We start from the raw sequence: 21,911 nt of genomic DNA on the forward strand, positions 1-21,911 counted from the left end.
GGGTTGATAACAAAAGAAAGAAGCATTTTGTCTAAGATATAAGACAAAGTGTCTTATATTCCCTTACACTATTAAGCTATGCAAAGTTTGCTCAAATATCCGTGCCAATTTAATATAAGCCGAAGCAGCGCTGGATATTTGCTGTAATTTGTCACAATAACAGCTCTTTACAAAACTAAACATATGGGATTTCTTATGTGGAAAAGTTTCCACAGGATGTTAAACATTCAGCTCTAATGTTTTGTCATGACCTGGATATCATATCAGTACTGTTATACAAGTATACAGCATCAGCCATAATATTAAAAGCACCTGCCAGTATTATTGTGTAGGTCCTCTTCGTGCAAACAGTTATAATCTGTTGAGAAATAGACTCCACAAGGCCCCTGAAGCAGTCCTATGGTATGAGGTATTAGCAGAAGATCCTTTTAATCCTGTAAAGGATTGTGTGTGTGTGGCTTTCAATGGATCAGATTTTTTTCCCACAAGATCCCACAGATACTTAAAGGGGTACTTCGCCCGTAGACATATTATCCCCTATCCAAAGGACTAGACATCATGCCCCCTCCCATAGCCCTAGGTTACTGTGTTCATGAATGCCGCGTCGCCGCCCCGGGGATCACAGGGGGTCTGCCACTAGGGAATACTGTTGTCAAAAGGGTTGTACATGATCTGCAACAAAGTTTAGAGAGGTGGTATGTGTGTTGTGAGATCCACATGGAAGCCAAAACCTAATTTTTTCTAGGGGAACATTGACCATAGAATTCATCAGACAAGGCTACATTCTTCCATTGCTAGATGGTCCAGTTCTCCGCCATTATAGGTAGAATTTGCTTGCCACACACATCATTACGCCTGTGATTCCTACGATGCTGTTGCTGATTAACTGGCTGTCCTCCCCTAGACCAGTTTGGTAGGTACTTACCACTGCAGGGATGTGGAATTCTTATCGCCCGACGCCCGGGACTAGCAGTTTTGGGCGCCAAGCAGGTGAATTTGTCCGGCCCTTAGCCCGGCTTCAGGCAAGCAGGTCCGGACTTGACAAGTGCAGCGGCGATCTGCAGTCTGTATGGAGCGGGCTGCCGACTCCTGCCCGCTCCATACTCTGCAGCCTGTGTCCTCCGAAGCAGAGAAGGGGAGATGAGAAGCTGTGTATTTGTCTTCTCTCCCCTGCTCTGCAGACGTGCGGGGGGAGATAAGGGGGGCGTGGCTTATTTCTCCCCGTGCAGACCTGCGTCCTCTGCCTCCACTCCCCGCACGTCTGCACGGGGAGACTGTATGCGGCGCTCAGCAGTATGTATGGAGCGGGCTCGGGATTCCTGCCCGCTCCATACTCTGCAGCCCCCGGCTGTTCTCAGTAGCCGGGGGCCGCCGCTAATAGCCAGCATGCGGCGATCGCCGCGGCTGGCTATTAACCCTTTAGATGGCCGCTGTCAAAGCTGACAGCGGCGTCTAAAGGGACATGTGAATGCTCCCTGGTGGGCCAGTGGGGTGGATCCACTATAGAGGTAGCCGGAGGACTTACCTCTGCTTCCTCCTGTCCTGCTCTGTCATTGATAGAGCTTGGCTGGACCAGGCTCTATCAATGGATCACAGAGCACACAGATTAATGGAGTTCAATAGAACTCTATTCATCTGTCTGAGGAATCTAATGATTCCTCATAAGTCTAATAAAGTGTAAAAAAAATAAAATAAAAAAGTTTTAATAAAAGTTTGAAAGACACATTAACCTAGTGGTCTTCAAACTGTGCCCCTCCAGATGTTACAAAACTACAATTCCCAGCATGCCAGGACAGCAACATCTGGAGGGCCACAGTTTGAAGACCACTGCATTAACCCCTTCCATGTTAAACGTTCAAATCACCCCCTTTTCCTATATAAAAACATGCAAACATAATAAAATAAACTTATTTGGTATTGCTTCGTGCGTAATTGTACAACCTATGAAAATATAACATTATGTATCCCGTACGGTAAATGTAAAAAAAATACCAAACCACAGATTTGCAATTTTTATAATATCCCAGAAAAAAAAGTTAAAAAGCGATTAAAAAGTCAGATCAATACCAAAATGGTACCGATACAAAAAACAGATTATGGCCAAAAAATGAGCCCTCATACAGCCTGGTATGTGGAAAAAAAATAAAGCTACAGGGGTTAAAAAATGGCAATTTAAAAAATGAGAAAAAGTCCAGAATTAGTAAAACATGACGTAAATAATACAAATACGGTATTACTGTAATCAGGCGGCCTAAAGTATAAAACTAACATGTTACCTCAACCAGAAGGTAAACGGCGCAGAAAAGAAAAACACCAAATCTGCTAAATTATCTTTTACTATTTCAATTTGACTTTCCTTAATATATATATATATATATATATATATATATATATATTTTTTTTTTTTTTTTTTTTGGTTCAGAGAATATGTTATTGAAAAATTAAAAGGTATCATTATAGTAGGTAGTTATGGCTATTATAGGGCGAGGAGAAAAAAATTAGAGCGTAAAAGCGAATATTGGCCCGGACAAGTGGATCGTCATGAGGGACAATTAGATTTTGCTCCATTTTAGTCCCGTGGACAAGTAGTTTTTATAAAATTTCCACACCCCTGCACTGCATACTGGGAATAGCACCCCCCACCCCCCCCCCCCCTCAAGACCTGTTGTTTTGGAGATACCTCTGACCTACTTAGTATAGCCATTACAATTTGGCCCCTGTTCAGGTTGGTTAGATCCAATGCTTGCCTATTTTTCCTGCTTCCAACTCATCATTTTCAAGAACTGACCATTGTTGTCTAAAATATCACAACTCTTGACTACAGGCACAATGACACAAATTCACATTCATCAATTGATCATTTTGTAGTTATGGCTAATATTTGTCACATTTTTATATAATTTTTTTTTATTTAAAATAAATTACAAAAACATGCAGAGTGAATGAGAACCTGTCCGCAGTCATTCTTATCCTCTGATGTCATGTCTATTGAATGGCTGTAATTCATCTCACTTTTATGAAAAGAAAATTGTTACTGCCATTATTGGCCTATTCAGAGCACAGAAGGGCAGTATTGGTGTCCCTTTGTGTCTACCTGTACTGAACATCTGAACGTAGGTGATATAGTGTTACTAATACATATGTCCCAGGTGTGACACCTGAAACTGAATCCATCTATTCTTCCACCTTGCCTAACTGGGAAATGTTATTGGGTATTTCCTTTAAACCTGTAAGGAAGCACCTACGTAAGAGTCTGCAATATGCCATTGAAAAAGAAGCTCATATTTATATTAAGCCATATGGTCCAGAAAAAGGATAAGAAAATACACATTTAGGGGTCATGCACAATGCTGTATTATGTAACGATGCTGCCAAAGAGGTACTTGGGGCCTCTACTGTACCTATGTAATGGTGACATGTCAACTGCATAATTTACAGACAATGGTCAGCCAAATGGCCATTAAGATCAACCATTACCTTAGTTATATGGCCAACCTAATACTACCTAATCTAATCTAATCTAAGGGCATGTTCACATGGCTAAAATCTGAGCTCATTTGGATATAGAATCAGCAGATATTTCTGCATAAAACTCAGTGTAGTTTTGCCTAAAAAATCAATGACCAATGGTAAGTATAATACCACACGGAAAAATATTCATGGTTTTCAAATACCACATTGAGGATTTTACTGCATGGAAAAAAGTCACAGTTCTGTACAATCCCTATTAAATTCAATGTGAGCTTTAAAGGGGTACTCCCGTGGAAAACTTTTTTTTTCAAATCAACAGGTGCCAGAAAGTTAAACGGATTTGTAAATTACTTCTATTAAAAAATCTTAATCCTTCCAGTACTTTTTAGGGGCTAAATACTACAGAGGAAATGCTTTACTTTTTAGATTTCTCTGATGTCATGACCACAGTGCTCTCTGCCGACCTCTGCTGTCCATTTTAGGAACTGTCCAGAGCAGCATATGTTTGCTATGGGGATTTTCTCCTGCTCTGGACAGTTCCTAAAATGGACAGCAGAGGTCAGCAGAGAGCACTGTGGTCATGACATCAGAGAAATCTAAAAAGTAAAGCATTTCCTCTGTAGTATTTAGCCCCTAAAAAGTACTGGGAGGATTAAGATTTTTTAATAGAAGTAATTTACAAATCTGTTTAACTTTCTGGCACCAGTTTATTTAACAAAAAAAAGTTTTCCATGGGAGTACCCCTTTAAACTATGCATATAAGTAGCCATCATGACCTGCATGGATTTGAATTATGGATTTCATGCAGACTACTTTTACTTTTCAATTGGTCATGTGAACAAGCCTTCACCGTAATCACGTGACCAGGATATGGGCAATTATTTATTGGCCATAAAGGCAGATTATTGCCCCATGTAAAAAGCCCAGAGATCAGCTGATAAACAAGGTAATAGATGTTTGTCGGCTGATGGCTGGGACTGTGCAGCCCTAAAAATCATTCTTTGTTTCTTGCATTTCTTCCCATGAAAACATGTTGCGAACGGCTTGTGACCATAGACCATAGACATAATTTTCTAACTGTAACGGCCTTACCGTGACAACTGAGTAGTGGATCCACTGTCCTGAGTGAACAAGAACTGAACCGTACCAGGGAACGGAGTCGAAGGTGCTGCTGGTTTTCACTAGAGCCCGCCGCAAAGCGGGATGGACTTACTGGGGCAGGCAGCACCCAGGTTGCTACCCCTGGCACGATCCGTTCACACAGGTTGCCCAGGTGAAACTTGGCACAGCTGTCCCGAAGCCACCGAAGTTAGGGATCAGAGTGTGCTCCCGGCCAAACTGAATGGCCGGAGCGTTAATAATAGCAACACCCGGGACATGCATGCAGGAGCGCCCTGCACCGCGAGTCCCGGGGTTGCATAGAGCTGGGAGGAGGGAGCGCTCATGGCCAGAATGAATGGCCAGAGTGCTGCCCCTAACACTAACATTATGCGCGACGTTGAGATGTGTCACCTTGTAGGCCTAGCATTTTAACTGAAATAATTGAGTACAAATCATAAACGGAGGACACATAAATGGCTGTGGCTAAATGGCAAGTTAGGCCATTGCACAACCAACACTTGCTGTGTCGCACCTAATATCTGCCACCTATAAGTGGCCACAAACGAAAAGGCTGGGTCTTTTGGGTCGCAGCACGGGCAACAAAACAATCTTTGGTCAAGTGACCCCTGTTGTGGCCAAAATCGGAGCCTAGAGAACAGACTGAGACTTCTACTCTTCTCAAATCCATTCCTGGCGTTGTATTCAAAACCTGAAAGTGTGAACACACTCTAAAGACTCCTTTTAATGAGCGTCAGTCTATTTAACAGGCACTCATGTCGGGCTGTCATCTACCCATGTAACAAACTACCAGAACATTAGAGGAGATTTATCATAACCTGGGCAGAGGAAGAGTTGGCCCCATCCACACTATGGAATGGAGAATTTCTGTTGACACTAGGACCGCACGGACATGTGCACCAGTGACAGCACTACAGTCACCGCGGAATTCCATTGAAAGAGTGTGATCATTTTGGTAGACACCGTAATTTGCAATTCAAGCATCATGCAGCTGAACCTTACTGAGGACAATAGAAGGCTGCTGCACCAGAATTTTTTATTGCTTGCAAATTCTGTAGTATGAATGGGTTTTTAGGGTTTCCATTCACTAATAACAGCCAGCCTTTGGAAATGATGAAACATTGCAATAAGAAAGCTGGAGAGCTGTTATGCACTGTAACCTGAAACCAGACTCAACATACAATGCCACAGACAGTCCAGATCTGTGAAACATGTCAATGGGATTTTCACTGGTAGAACACCTGTATTACTGAAGTGCATGCCCCGACCAGCTGTCTGGTTGCGCCCCCTACAGTACAGGGAGGTATTACCGTATTTTTCGCCGTATAAGACCCACTTTTTCTTCCCCAAAACGGGGGGAAAAAGTTGGTGCGTCTTATGCGGCGAATACACACACCTATCGCGACGGTCCCTGCGGCCATCAACGGCCGGGACCCACGGCTAATACAGGACATCACCGATCGTGGTGATGCCCTGTATTAACCCTTCAGACGCGGCGATCAAAGCTGACCGCCGCGTCTGAAGGGGAAATGACACTAACCCGGCTGTTCAGTCCGGCTGTTCGGGACCGCCGCGATTTCACCGCAGCGGTCCCGAACAGCCCGACTGAATAGCCGGGTTAGTGCTTACAGGACACCGGGAGGGACCTTACCTGCCTCCTCGGTGTCTTCTCCGTTCAGGGATCCCCTGTATGGCCGGCGCTCTCCTTCCTTGTCATCACGTCGTCGCGTACGTGCGTCAGCGTGCGTAACGACGTGATGGCGGCGACGGAGAGCGAGGATACCCCGGCCGGCAGCAGAGACGTTCCCGGAGCGACGGGGACACAGCGACAGCGATGGAGCGACATCCAGGGCAGCGGTAACGGGTCCGGAGCGGTGGGGACACGTGAGTATTACCAACGGCTGTCCGGGAATGCTGGGAGTTGTAGTTTTGCAAGATCTGGAGGTCCGCAGGTTGAAGACCACTATTTTATTTTTTTAGATTTTGCACCTATAAATTGGGTGCGTCTTATATGCCGGTGCATCCTATAGGGCGAAAAATGCGGTACATGTTCTGTACTACTCTTTACCTGTGCCAGGGATAGCTGCTCCAGGTGAGGGCGGCTCCATTACTTTTTTAGGACACTGTGTGTACTGTACAGGACCCTGAAGACGCTCCTGTCCACTACATAGACAGTGATTTACAGCAAGGGGAGTCAATGGGAACCGTACAGAACCACATGAGCATACGGTTCCATCAGGTTTTCACCATACGGTTTTTTAATTTCCACAGTTTTTTTTCTTAGAATTTCAATCAAACAAGTGAAACTTTATTCATAATGGAGTGAAAAGTTCAAAATGTATACATTTTTTTCCCCGTAAAAACGGATGCAACCGGACATCACTTTTCAAACCATATACAGATAAAAATTTGTGCACACATTTTGATACAGTTTAGTCAGGTTTTGAGGAATCCGTTTTTTTACTCAAAAACCTGATACAGGAACTGTATTGCAAAAACGTGGTGTGAACGCAGCCTAAGTTGAGTGACCACTGTATTGTATTCAGTGACCCCTGGCAGCTATCTGTAGGCATTACATACATCTGTTCCGCTGATACCCTATTGCAGTGGTCTTCAACCTGCGGACCTCCAGATGTTGCAAAACTACAACTCCCAGCATGCCCGGACAGCCAACGGCTGTCCGGGCATGCTGGGAGTTGTAGTTTTGCAACATCTGGAGGTCCGCAGGTTGTAGACCACTGCCCTATTGTATAATAAAATGCATAAATATAGATGTATGTATATACTTCTACACAAACACAACATGAGTGCAAGTTGTAACACACACTAGTTTGGGAAGGACCTCTACATCCTGGCATAGTCCATCTGTTCCTGGCAGCTGTTCCCCTGACACCATATGGCACAGTGCTAGGAGAGGGCACATTACATAAGTTCCTGTGCCAGGCAGTGGAATGTGGCAGAGCTGTCCTACTCACCATATCTTGCTTGAGAAGCTGCAGCTTAGTTTCCAGTCTGTCAATGGTGCTGGACTGGGTAGGGCTGAGAGGGCACCCAGAGTCGGTGGCATCCTTCTTCCAGTCACAGTGCTCCTCCCGCAGGGACCTCGCCAGGCTCTCGGGCACCTTCCGCCCCAGCTTGAGCTCTATGTCTCGGAGGTCCGGTGTGGAGGACTCTGCCATGCTGGGGTGTGAGGACTAGCGCCAGGCAGATGCCAAGGTAATTGTAGTGAGCAGACTAGAGCAGGGCAGAGGAATAAGTCATTGCTTCCTGGGTGACAAGTCGGAACTTCTTCAGCAGGGTGTGCGCCGCTCCTATGGAATTAGATCGCACCTTTGATGCCTCACACACTCATATGGCAGTGCCCCGGAATCAGGTGGCTCTCTCTGTGTCAGCGGGTGTAATGGGCAGAGAGGGCGCTGAGATGGACGTTGCCCGGACACACTGACACTTTGCTGCCTCTCTCATTGACTTTTTAGATCTGCTGAAACTTTAAACCTCAGTGGCAGGAGGACGTGATGTGACACAGCCCTTGTACCGCACACCTCCTAATAGCAGGGCACACAAGGGCTTCATCTGCAGGGGCGTGCTGCTGGCTGCGCTTGGTTTACATGGTGCGAGCTCTCTCAGACAATAGCGCCCGGTGCAGTGACTGCGGCTCGTGTGGTGCTCTGAAATATGTCTCTTCTCTCATGAGGTAATGCTCGGCCTCAACATGGGAGTGTTATGTGCTCTGAAGCGGCACTCTTCTCCTCAACCACACAATAGTCAGCCTCCATACAAGCAGCGGGCACCAGTGGAATAAGAAATGTGGAATAACACTGCTCAATAGAGTTATATGACGCGTCGTCTAAAGTCTTTACAGGGGATATCCAAGATTAGGAAAAAAATACACTTTATTTTTCAAATTTGTTTTCAAAAACGGCACCACACTTGTCCTCAGGTTGTGTGTGGTATTACAGCTCAATTCTCTTGTAAGGCTAGGTTTCCACTTGGGTTTTTTTTCTGGCAGTTTTTGGAAAACTGCCACTGCAGTTTTTGAGCCAAATTCAGAAGTGTAAGTCCTTTTATATTTCCCATTCCTTTTGAATACATTTCTGGCTTTGGCTCAAAAACTGCAGTGGCAGTATTCCAAAAACTGCCAGAAAAAAAACAAGCGGAAACCTAGCCTAAAGAGTGCAGCAGAGTGGTAATACCACACACTACCTGAAGACAGGTGTGGTGCTGTTTTTAAAAAAAAACAAATTAGCTCTGTTTTTCTATTCCTGGGTATTTTCACATGGACAGGTCTTCTGCAGGTTATTCTCGATGATTCAATTTCTATGGCATTATTTCTCAAAGTAGTGTGTATGAGGCCAGGATTCCATACAACTTTCCTGTGCCGTTTTTTTTTGGGTTTTTTTTGTTAACAAAAAAAATAAATAACACAAAAATTGCCCCTATAATTTGCATTTTATTATGTACAATGACAGATTTCAGGGGGCAGCGCCTATAGAGGGTTTTTTTCTGTGATACTCAACAATACCGCAAGTACGACAAATTTAGTGGTGGTAATCAAAACTTCCTCACCGAGTTTCCTGCGGTGAATTTTCTGCTTCGGAATTTCCGTAGCATATGCCTTTGAGGTCAATGTAATCTGCTGATTATGGTAAACTCACAGGTAACCCACCTCTTTGAACATACCCTTAACCACAGAGGGACCCAGGGTGTACAGGTACACCTTCGCTCCTTGGTACTTAAGGACCCAGGGCGTATCTGTACGCCCGTGGGAATTTCTTTCCCCGCGGGGACCGGACCGGGGGGACTGCTGATATCTATCAGCAGGCACCCCGCGCAAATGCCCAGGGGGGTCATTAGACCCCCCCCCCCCCCCATGTCTGCGAATTCACACAGGCGATTTGCTCGATTACGGGTCATTACGGGTCTATGGTGACCCGGAATATAATGGGGGTCGCGGTTGTCCAAGACACCCACGATCCCCCTGAAGGGATAGGAGTGAGCTCCTATCCCTGCTATTGGTAGTGAAGGAGCGACGACCGATAGCAGATCAGGGGTGGGGGGGTTAATTTTCGGTTTCCCCGTTCTGCCCACCCACAATAGGCGAAGTCCACTTACCCATCAGCAGGTAGCGATCGGTGGCGGGGATCGATGGAAGAAGAGGACTGCGATGCGGCTCCCTGGATCCTCTGCCTAGCAACATCTGGAGGTCTACAGTTTGAGACCACTATACAGTGATCTGTAAACTGTGGCCCTCCAGATGTTGTAAAACTACAACTCCCAGCATACCCAGACAGCTGTTTGCTGTGTGGGCATGCTGGGATTTGTAGTTTTGCAACAGCTGGAGGGCTGCAGTTTGGAGATCACTGTGCAGTGATCTCTAAACTGTGTCCCTCTAGATCTTGCAAAACTACAACTCCCAGCATGCCCACACAGCAGTTTGCTGTCTGGGCATGCTGGGATTTATAGTTTTGCAACATCTGGAGGGCCACAGTTTGGAGATCACTGTGCAGTGGTCTCTAAACTATAGCCCTCCAGATGTTGCAAAACTGAAAATCCCAGCATGCCCAAACAGCTGTCTCTGCATGCTGGGAGTTATAGTGGTGTACCTCCAACTACATATCCCAGCATGCTCTTCGGCGATAAGTACATGCTGGGAGTTGTAGTTTTGCAACAGCTGGAGTCACACTGGTTGGAAAATACTGAGTTAGGTAATAGAACCTAACTGAAGGTTTCCCAACCAGTGTGCCTCCAGCTGTTGCAAAAGTACAACTCCCAGCATGCACGGTCTGTCAGTACATGTTGGGAATTGTAGTTTTGAAACACCTGGAGGTTTGCCCCCCATGTGAATGTACAGGGTACATTCACACGCACGAGTTTACAGGGATTTTTCTGCTTGAAGTTTGGGCTGCGGCAAATTTTTCGCCGCAGCGCAAACTCCTAGCGGAAAACTCACCGTAACCCGCCAGTACGAATGTACCCTAAAAACACTACACTAACACAAAATAAAGGGTAAAACACTACATATACACCCCCTTACACTGTCCCCCCCCCCCCCCCCCCCGCTCCCACCACTAAAAATGAAAAACTTATTGTACGGCAGTGTTTCCAAAACGGAGCCTCCAGCAAAACAACAACTCCCAGCATTTCCGGACAGCCACTGACTGTCCAGGCATGCAAGGAGTTTAGCAACAGCTGGAGGCACCCTGTTTGGGAATCACTGGCGTAGAATACCCCTATGTCCACCCCTATGCAATCCCTAATTTAGTCCTCAAATGTGCATGGCGCTCTCTCACTTCGGAGCCCTGTCGTATTTGAAGGAAACAGTTTAGGGACACAAATGGTGTATTTCCGTACTCAGGAGAAATTGCACTGCAAATTTTGGGGGGCTTTTTCTCCTTTTTCCACTTATGAAAAGGAAATGTTGGGGGCTACACCAGCATGTTACTGTAAAAAAAATAACAATTTTTACACTAACATGCTGGTGTTGCCCCATACTTTTTATTTTTACAAGAGGTAAAAGCAAAAAAAGACCCCCTAAATTTGCAACGCGATTTCTCCTGAGTACGGAAATACCCCATAAGGGCATAAAATGCTCTGTGGATGCACAACAAGGCTCAGGAGTGAGAGCGCACCATGTACATTTGAGGCCTAAATTGGTGATTTGCACAGGGGGGGCTGATTTTACAGCGGTTCTGACATAAATGCAAAAAAATAAATACCTACATGTGACCCCATTTTGGAAACTACACCCCTCACGGAATATAACAAGCGGTATAGTGAGCCTTATCACCCCACACGTGTTTGACGAATTTCCATTAAAGTTGGATGGGAGGACCGGCAGCTGTGGCATGACCCCACGTTGCCGCACTTTTCTACCCAAATTGACCAGCAATTTTGGAGATCCCATGGAGTGATCGCTATTGGAGATGTTCATGACAGTGACTCTTTTAGGGACTTCCAGTACCTTCAAGACGAAAGGGCGGTTCCCCGACAGTCCTTTTTCCGATATCTCCAGCTTAGACACGCCTTCCATATGCAATTTCCCAGACCCAGTGCTCCGTTCTCGCGCTTCCCGATTATAGGGGTATTTGCCACTCAGGGCCCCAGGGGTCTTATCTCCGCCCTGTATACTGCTTTGCTAGATGCCAAAATGTTAACTGAACCACTGTCGGTGGAGGTGCAGTGGAGGGCGTGTGTGGCTGGTCTGACAGAGGAGGAGTGGGATGAAGCTTTATCCTCCCATCTATATGTTTCTCCTTCCATAAATAATCGTCTGGACCAGCTGTACATGTTCCACCAGTCGTACCTCACCCCGATTCGCCTGGTGAAGATGGGCAGGCGGCCTGATTCCTCTTGTCTCCGTTGTGGGGCTCTTGACTCGGATGACATATATATGATGTGGTCCTGCCACTTCATTAGCTCGTTTTGGTCGGAAGTGATACAATTTATTAATATGTTGATGCAACGCCCCGTCCCTTTACTTCCTAAATATTGCCTTTTAGGCCTATTTGATGAGGAGCAGTGGACGCCTACAGAGATAGTGTTTCTCAGGGAAGTTCTGTTTCTTTCCCGCAAGGCCATAGCTTTGCGCTGGATGGACCCCAGGGCACCCACACTAGCAGGATGGAAGGCTCTTGTCAATACCCCAGTGAACTATGAGTATCTTGTATACAAACATCGTAAGAATCCCGCTAAATTTCATAAAATATGGGCTACTTGGTGTGCCTCCCCTCTTGCACATTACACAATATCCAGATTTCTAGCCACTAGAGACCAGCTTACCTCTAGCTCCTCTCTGTAATCTTCCTCTCCTTCTCCCCCCCTTCTCTCCTTCTTCTTCCACCCTCCTTCCCTTTTTCATCTTTTTCCTCCCCTTCCTCTTTTTTTCTTCTCCCCCTTCTCTTCTGTCAGTCAGCCAATGTCTACCGGTTTGGCGTTGAGTGTTAGTCGTGTCTTGTCTTAGTCTTTGTCTTCCCCATCCCAGGTTATTTAGTTCCCACTGAAAGTGGTTGGTTTTTATCTGTGAGTTAGTATTGTGGTTCATTGCTACTGTAATTGCTATTGTCCTGATAACTTGACATTTTGCATCCCGACGTGCCGGTCGGAGCGTATTCGAATGACAAACTGTACGCTTGTGTATTCTGTTTACATCATTCTTTTACTATGCAATTACATTGCAGTAAAAACAATTTAAAAAAAAAGTTGGATGGGAAAATGAAAAAAAAAAAATTTTTCACTAAAATGCTGGCGTTACCCTAAATTTTTCATTTTCATAAGGGAAAATAGGAAAAAAGCCCCCCAAAATTTGTAACCCCATTTCTTCTGAGTAAGAACATACCCCATATGTGGATGTAAAGTGCTCTGCAGGTGCACTACAATGCTCTGAAGAGAAGGAGCGCCATTGGATTTTGAAGAGAAAATTGTCCAGAATTGAAGGCCACGTGTGTGTGCAAAGCCCCCATAGTGCCACAACAATGGACCCCCCCCACATGTGACCCCATTTTGGAAACTACACCCCTCACGGAATGTAATAAGGGGTACAGTGAGCATTTACGCCCCACAGGTGTCTGACAGATTTTTGGAACAGTGATCCGTGAAAATGAAAATTTAAATTTTTCATTTGCACAGCCCACTGTTCCAAAGATCTGTCAAACGTCAGTGGGGTGTAAATACTCACAGCACCACTTATTAAATTCTGTAAGGGGTGTAGTATCCAAAATGGGGTCATATGTGGGGGGGGGTCCACTGTTCTTGCACCACGGGGGTTTTGTAAACGCACATGGCACCCGACTTCCATTCCAAACAAATTCTCTTTCAAAAAGCTCAGTGGCGCTCCTTCTCCTCTTCTGAGCATTGTAGTGCGCCAGCAGAGCACTTGACGTCCACACATGGGGTATTTCCAGAAATGGAGTTACAAATTTTGGGGGTAATTTTCTCCTATTACCCTTTGTAAAAATGTAAAATTTGGGGAAAAAACAGCATTTTAGTGAACATTTTTTTTCCATTTACACATCCAACTTTAACAAAAAGTCGTCAAACACCTGTAGGGTGTTAAGGCTCACTGTACCCCTTGTTACGTTCCTTGAGGGGTGTAGTTTCCAAAATAGTATGCCATGTGGTTTTTCTTTGCTGTTCTGGCACCATAGGGGCTTCCTAAATGCGACATGCCCCACAAAAACCATTTCATCAAAATTTGCTTTCCAAAAGCCAAATGTGACTCCTTCTCTTCTGAGCATTGTAGTTCACCCGCAGAGCATTTTACATCCTAACATGGGGTATTTATATACTCACAAGAGATGGGCTTACAAATTTTGGGGGGCATTTTCTTCCATTACCCTTTGTAAAAATTGTAAATTTTTGGAAAAAACTGCACTTTAGTGTCCTAAATGTGACATGCCCCCCAAAAACCATTTCAGCAAAATTCACTTTCCAAAATCCCATTGTCGCTCCTTCCCTTCTGAGCCCTCTACTGCGCCCGCTGAACACTTCACATACACATATGAGGTATTTCCTTACTCGAGAGAAATTGGGTTACAAATTTTGGGGGGCTTTTTCTCCTATTACCTCTTGTAAAAATTAAAAAACTGGGTCTACAAGAACATGCAAGTGTAAAAAATGAAGATTTTGAATTTTCTCCTTCACTTTGCTGCTATTCCAGTGAAACACCTAAAGGGTTAACAAACTTTTTGAATGTCATTTAGAATACTTTGAGGGGTGCAGTTTTTATAATTGGGTCATTTATAGGGTATTTCTAATATGAAGGCTCTTCAAATCCACTTCAAAACTGAACTGGTCCCTGAAAAATGGACTGGAAAAATGGACTGGGTCCTTAAGGGGTTAACCACAATATTTTAATAGCATTTTGTGTTGACTGATGTCTTCCAATTACTTTCTCGTTCCCCAGGAACTGGGTCTATATTGGGAAAATTGGAGAAGTGAGATGTGTCCCAATAAATGAATAGTAAAAATGTTTTATTGATTTCATAATCTTTGTTTTCTTTGCACCACATTGAAAAAACATTAGGCGTTACCCAATGCCTTTTTAAATTAATGAAGTATCTGTGTAATGCAGAGCAAAACAGGTACAAGAGCAAAAGATGGTCTTCCCCTTTCATTATGCATGTTTTTAGAAAATAAAAAATACATATAAATTTCTTGTTAGTATTTGGTGACTATTTTTTCCTGCTTTGTCTTTGATTTTGTTTGTTTATGTGGTGTCAATTTACTGCCTTATTATTTCATTGTACGTTTGGGTATTTGGTCAGGAAGCTCTGCTGGGTGTTTAGCAGGAATCCTGTTTCATTACATGTTTTCATTTGTTTGTATACTTGCCTCCTATTAGTGATGAGCGGCAGGGGCCATATTCGAATTCACGATATTTTGCGAATATATGGATGAATATTCTTCCCATGTCCGCAAAATTCGCTATGTTCGTTCACTTTTTTTCCATGCAAAAAATCGTAATGAAATTCGTATAGTGCGCATGCACGATTATATCTTTCAACTAATTAAAACTATACCCTACACTAGAACCTGTCTGCTAACTTACCTGCCCTACCTACCACTGACTATCACTTTTTTTACACAGTACACAATATATAGTGCTATAGTCTAAATATTCGCGAAATCGCAAAGGGGCGATATTCGCAATAGAAATTCACATTTCGAATATTCACGCTCAACATTACTTCCTATATATTTGTAAAGTAGCAAGAATAAGAAGTTCAGGATCAGCATAGTTTAAAAAAATTATGGTTATTGTCTTCTGTACACCATCCAGCCATAAAATGAAAAAAATTGATGGGAAGAGGCTTACATTAATTATTTTGTTACAATGACATATGTCAAGGGATAGTATATATTAGGCAGCAAGTGCACAGTCACTTCTTGTTATAGAAGCAATAAAAACCCTGACATAAGCATAAAGAGTGACTATTGGGCCCCATCCACACTATGGAGTTTCCGCTTGCGGCAGCCTCCTACTGATTGAATTCCTCTGCTTTGCGCACACATCGGAAGATCTGTAGAGGATTCCAGTGGATAATTAGACATGTTCAATCTTCAGGTGGAATCTGCCAGAGAAGTGGTGTTTGTCAAAGGGACAGCGCTTGTGCCTGCAGCATATAATTCACGCTTTGCCACCCAGTTGTCTGGGTTTTAAAAAAAAATGGTCCATTACGACATCTTATAGGGGTTCCATATAAAAAAAAAAAAAAATGGATTAAATATTAAATGGGCAGCAAGGCATACAGTGTAAGTGTGTGTACAGGAGTAGGGATTCCTACCTTTGACAGGAGTCTCTGCTCCTGTACATTATTTCTATGACACCCTTAGCCACTACTGTAAGGGGCATGAAAACTACTTACAGTATAGCTCCCAACCTTCCCGGATCCAGTGGGACATTCCCTTTTTTGAGGTCATGTCCCACTGTCCCGGAATGAACCCCTCATGTCCCATTTTTGAGTTAAACTTCACATCTCTGCACACATTTTTTGCAGAGCCGGGAAGCAGCACTGCTGCAAGGAGCAAGCTTGTACTCACATCTGATGGGGTCCACTGGCATTGGCAGCCGCTGTCACTTTGAACGCAGTGGCTTGCTGGGGGAAAGCGTAGAGGGATGTACAGCGTGTGAGCACGTCCAGTGCTTTGCTATCATTATACCAAGGCATCAAGAGAAGCAGTGGTGGGAACACCAGGAGGACAGGACTGTAAAGAGGCTGGCCCGACCAAGTCTGCCCCAGGGGGGGGGGGGGGGGTTCTTTTACCTCAGGTGACAGATTGAAAACATTATTATTGTTAAATAAATTTTCCTTCCATATGAGGGTGTGACTATGGGAGTGGATAGAGGTGTGATGGAGGGCGTGGTTAGAAGTGTGGCTGAGGGCATGGTTGGGGGGGCATGGCTGAGGCTGGGCATGGGTTAAACAGCAGCAGCGGTGATAGGAGGCTCAAGCTAAAGGTGCTCCTCCTATTCACTTTACTGCTATGCATAAACATAAGCCGCCATGTCGGTGATAATTGTTACGCCTAGCGCTCCGGGCCCCCGCTCCTCCCCGGAGCGCTCACGGCGTCTTTCTCCCTGCAGCTCCCCGGTCAGTCCCGCTGACCGGGAGCGCTGCTCTCTCATGGCCGTTGGGGATGCGATTCGCACAGCGGGACGCGCCCGCTCGCGAATCGCATCCCAGGTCACTTACCCGTTCCCGTCCCCTGTTGTCATGTGCTGGCGCGCGCGGCTCCGCTCTCTAGGGCGCGCGCGCGCCAGCTCCCTGAGACTTAAAGGGCCAGTGCACCAATGATTGGTGCCTGGCCCAATTAGCTTAATTGGCCCCCACCTGTTCCCTGGCTATATCTAGTCTCCTCCCTTGCACTCCCTTGCCGGATCTTGTTGCCCTTGTGCCTAGTGAAAGCGTTTTGTGTGTTTAAAGCCTGTGTACCAGAACTTCTGCTATCTCCCCTGACTACGAACCTTGCCGCCTGCCCCCGACCTTCTGCTACGTCCGGCTTTGCTTCTGCCTACTCCCCTGTACCTCGCCTATCTTCAGCAGTCAGAGAGGTGAGCCGTTGCTAGTGGATACGACCTGGTCACTACCGCCGCAGCAAGACCATCCCGCTTTGCGGCGGGCTCTGGTGAAAACCTGTAGTGGCTTAGAACCGGTCCACTAGCGCGGCCCTCGCCATCCCTCTCTGGCACAGAGGATCCACTACCTGCCAGCCGGCATCGTGACAGTAGATCCGGCCATGGATCCCGCTGAAGTTCCTCTGCCAGTTGTCGCTGACCTCCCTGCGCTGGTCGCCCAGCAAGCTCGTCAGATCGCCCAACAAGATCACCAGCTGTCGTACTTGACCACCATGACACAGCAACTCCAGTCACAACTACAGCAAGTACAGTCACAGCTACAGCAGCAACAACCATCTCCTCCGCCAGCTCCTGCACCCCTTCCGCAGCGAGTGGCCACTCCTAGCCTCCGCCTGTCCTTGCCGGACAAATTTAATGGGGACTCTAAGTTTTGCCGTGGCTTTCTTTCGCAATGTTCCCTGCACTTGGAGATGATGTCGGACCAGTTTCCTACTGAAAGGTCTAAGGTGGCTTTCGTAGTCAGCCTTCTCTCTGGAAAAGCCCTGTCATGGGCCACACCGCTCTGGGACCGTAATGACCCCGTCACTGCCTCTGTACACTCCTTCTTCTCGGAAATTCGAAGTGTCTTTGAGGAACCTGCCCGAGCCTCTTCTGCTGAGACTGCCCTGCTGAACCTGGTCCAGGGTAATTCCTCCGTTGGCGAGTACGCCATACAATTCCGTACTCTTGCTTCTGAACTATCCTGGAATAATGAGGCTCTCTGCGCGACCTTTAAAAAAGGCCTATCCAGCAACATTAAAGATGTTCTGGCCGCACGAGAGACTCCTGCTAACCTGCATGAACTCATTCATCTAGCCACTCGCATTGACATGCGTTTTTCTGAGAGGCATCAAGAGCTCCGCCAGGAAAAAGACTTAGATCTCTGGACACCTCTCCCACAGTTTCCACTGCAATCTGCGCCTAGGCCTCCCGCCGAGGAGGCCATGCAAGTGGATCGGTCTCGCCTGACCCTGGAAGAGAGGAATCGCCGTAAGGAAGAGAATCTTTGTCTGTACTGTGCCAGTACTGAACATTTTTTGGGGGAAACGCACGCTCGCACCCAGCTCTCGTGGGTGTGGCGTCTCTTGATGCTAAGTCGGCTTCTCCACGTCTCACGGTGCCTGTTTGGATTTCTACTTCAGCCAGCTCTCCCCTCTCAGCCGTGGCCTGCCTGGACTCTGGAGCTTCTGGGAATTTTATTCGGGAATCCTTAGTGAATAAATTCCGCATTCCGGTGACCCGTCTTGTCAAGCCACTCCACATTTCCGCGGTCAACGGAGCCAGCTTGGATTGCACCGTGCGTTACCGCACGGAGCCCCTCCTAATGTGCATCAGACCTCATCACGAGGAAATTAAATTTTTTGTCCTTCCTAATTGCACTTCCGAAATTCTCCTTGGACTACCCTGGCTTCAACACCATTCCCCAACCCTGGATTGGTCCACTGGGGAGATCAAGAGTTGGGGTCCCTCTTGTTCCAAGGACTGCCTTCAACCGGTTCCCAGTACTCTCTGCCGTGACCCCGTGGTTCCTCCTGTACCCGGTCCCCCTAAGGTCTTTAAGGACTCTGCCTGCCACAGGAAATGCCTCTCCCCCCCTCCCAGTCCCATCAGGCAAGCCTCTGTGTCCCCTCATGGCCCTCGTCCTGGTGTCACACTGCCCCGTGCCAGGTCTCGCCCTCTGCCCTCTCTCCCCATTCCTACTCCTGCTGTTCTGCCTGCCGTTGAGGAATCCCTCCATCCTTTCCCGGTGTCCTCATCCCAGGGGAGGCAGTTACCGGACAAAGAGAAGGGGAGACCTAAGGGGGGGGGTACTGTTACGCCTAGCGCTCCGGGCCCCCGCTCCTCCCCGGAGCGCTCACGGCGTCTTTCTCCCTGCAGCTCCCCGGTCAGTCCCGCTGACCGGGAGCGCTGCTCTCTCATGGCCGTTGGGGATGCGATTCGCACAGCGGGACACGCCCGCTCGCGAATCGCATCCCAGGTCACTTACCCGTTCCCGTCCCCTGTTGTCATGTGCTGGCGCGCGCGGCTCCGCTCTCTAGGGCGCGCGCGCGCCAGCTCCCTGAGACTTAAAGGGCCAGTGCACCAATGATTGGTGCCTGGCCCAATTAGCTTAATTGGCCCCCACCTGTTCCCTGGCTATATCTAGTCTCCTCCCTTGCACTCCCTTGCCGGATCTTGTTGCCCTTGTGCCTAGTGAAAGCGTTTTGTGTGTTTAAAGCCTGTGTACCAGAACTTCTGCTATCTCCCCTGACTACGAACCTTGCCGCCTGCCCCCGACCTTCTGCTACGTCCGACTTTGCTTCTGCCTACTCCCCTGTACCTCGCCTATCTTCAGCAGTCAGAGAGGTGAGCCGTTGCTAGTGGATACGACCTGGTCACTACCGCCGCAGCAAGACCATCCCGCTTTGCGGCGGGCTCTGGTGAAAACCTGTAGTGGCTTAGAACCGGTCCACTAGCGCGGCCCTCGCCATCCCTCTCTGGCACAGAGGATCCACTACCTGCCAGCCGGCATCGTGACAATAATCAGCCCCGCGTCTGTCTCCCCTCCCCGTTCCCTTCTTACTGCGCACTGCAGGACCGGCGGATTCATCCTCCAGATGAATACGGCGTACAGATACGGTATGAGGATGTTCCCTGACCTGCATATGCCTGCGCCAATGTCACTACGTCACAACGCCAGCTCAATGGCGTAGGGTGGACGAAAAGCAGCCTCAGTCATGGTAATCCAGTCACGGTAACCATCGGCAGCCAGTTTATCATTCAGGGACAGGCAGTGACAGGGAAGGGTAAGTGGTACTGTAAAAAAAGATAGATAATATCATGCTTCCCGTATGTAAAACACTATGTAGATTCTCCTCTGGTACTTTTCAATGTCTATACTCACATGGGACGCCAAATGCGTCACTGCGCAGCGTCAATACATCATCCTACGTCTAATCACGTAAACGTGCGCTCTGCATCATAGCACATCCTGGAACGCTGCATGCACCTCAAGCCGCCACCACTTGACCTGCCATGTTGTGGAGCGCACGTGTGCTCCAATCTGCTGGATGTACGATATACTTTATTTATACTATATTTTATAAAATAAAGGGCACAGTAACAATTGCATAAAATCAATATTCCCAGAAATGATAAAAATATTTTTATAAAATCTCATAGTTCCGTCAGATAATTAAATGGTTATGTATATAGTTAGCTAACTATAGCTATATACATAACCACTGAATTATCTGATGGAACTATGATATTTTATAATAATATTTTAATAATTTCTGGGAATATTGATTTAATGCAATTGTTACTGTGCCCTTTATTTTACATAGAAGATTTTGTGCCCCTCCGATTCACAAGGTGGAGGTCGAGGGTATATGTGGTGGACAGACTATATCCAATTATTAAACATGCGCATCACAGAATTTCAACTGGGAAGTAGTACATCCAGCAGATTGGAGCGCAGGTCACGAGGTGGTGGCTTGAGGCGCATGCAGCCTTCCAGGATGTGCTACGATGCAGAACGTACGTTTGCGTGATTGGAGCGAACGTTGCATTCCAAGATGCGCTAAGACATAGATGATAATGTATTGACGCTGTGCAGCGACGCATTTGGCCTCCCATGTGAGTATAGACATTGAATGACACCGGAGGAGAATCTACATAGTGTATTACATACGTGTGGTGCCGGGAGAGAGTAATGGTGTCTAGGGTGTTGCTGTAATAGTGTAGGGTCTGGTGGTATTAACCCTTGAATGTAGTGATGCCAGAGTGCGGTTTCCTCAGCAGTAAAGTTCCTACAGCCAACCGTCCCACAAACGGCAGGGAGAAATAACAGAATGTCCACAGCAGATTTTATGAAGTAAACTGAAGAAACTTTACTTGCAGATTTTATGCAATGGTATAGAACATAACAGTCTCTTAAGAGCGAACCGGGATACAGGTTCCTCACAGGTTTGCTGGGACTTGGAAGCAATGAGCTTTTGATGCTAGCCACTGTGTTACTAATTATAATATTTGAGCTTGTAGTAGTCACACAGGATTCATGTTACATACTGCGCTCCGGCAGTTAGCATCGGCCGTGAGCGCAGTAGCCCCATGTCCCCGGTCACCGGCGGGGCCGGGATTTGCATTGCGGGACGCGCCCGCATGCGGATCCCGGCCCTTCACTTATCCACGTCCACTCCTGCTGCTGCTTCGTCTCAGCCTCGACGCACGCGTCCCTGTCCCTTAGCGCGTGCCTGAGCTTTGAAATTTCAAGGGCCAGTGTGCCCATAATGAACACTACATTATAAATCCCTACACCTCCCACACATCCCTGCCGGATCTTCAGTGCTCATTGCTTAAGAGAAAGCGTTCCCATTGCCTGTTTTGCCTACCCGTGTTACCAGACTTCCTTGCTACGTTTTTTGAGTACGAACCTTTGCCACCTGCCTTGACCTTCTGCTACGTTGACTACGCCTCTGTCTCATCCTCCTGTACCTCACTTTGCCCAGTACCTGTGTGGTCGAGCCGTATCGGGGTTAGCGACCTGGGTGCCTCCTGACACAGAAAATCAATCCTGCCACAGCCTCCTCCTCCTGCTCCCGTAAAGCCTCCCGCTGCTGCAGTCTCCTCCGGGACCAGACTCCGCTTGTCTCTTCCTGAAAAATATGAGGGGGATCCCAAGTCCAGTCGAGGCTTCGTGACACAGTGCTCCATGCATATTGAGCTC

At 46.8% G+C, this 21,911-nt stretch overlaps 1 protein-coding gene across 2 annotated transcripts in view; it reads right to left on the reverse strand.

Annotated features, from left to right (window-relative positions):
- The window catches only part of LURAP1L (leucine rich adaptor protein 1 like), a 131,148-nt gene that overhangs the window by 47,883 nt on the left and 61,354 nt on the right, over positions 1–21,911 (reverse strand). Inside the window, exon 1 of one of the 2 annotated variants that reach the window (XM_056552162.1) lies at positions 7,566–8,472. The exons of the other annotated variant lie outside the window; for it this stretch is intronic. Within the exon in view, the coding sequence (XP_056408137.1) occupies positions 7,566–7,769 (204 nt within the window). The 5' untranslated portion in view covers positions 7,770–8,472. Of the gene's footprint in view, positions 1–7,565; positions 8,473–21,911 lie in introns of those variants that run through there. 2 annotated transcript variants of the gene reach the window in all.

This window comes from Hyla sarda, chromosome 1 (assembly GCF_029499605.1).
Source record: "Hyla sarda isolate aHylSar1 chromosome 1, aHylSar1.hap1, whole genome shotgun sequence".
Classification (NCBI taxonomy): domain Eukaryota; kingdom Metazoa; phylum Chordata; class Amphibia; order Anura; family Hylidae; genus Hyla; species Hyla sarda.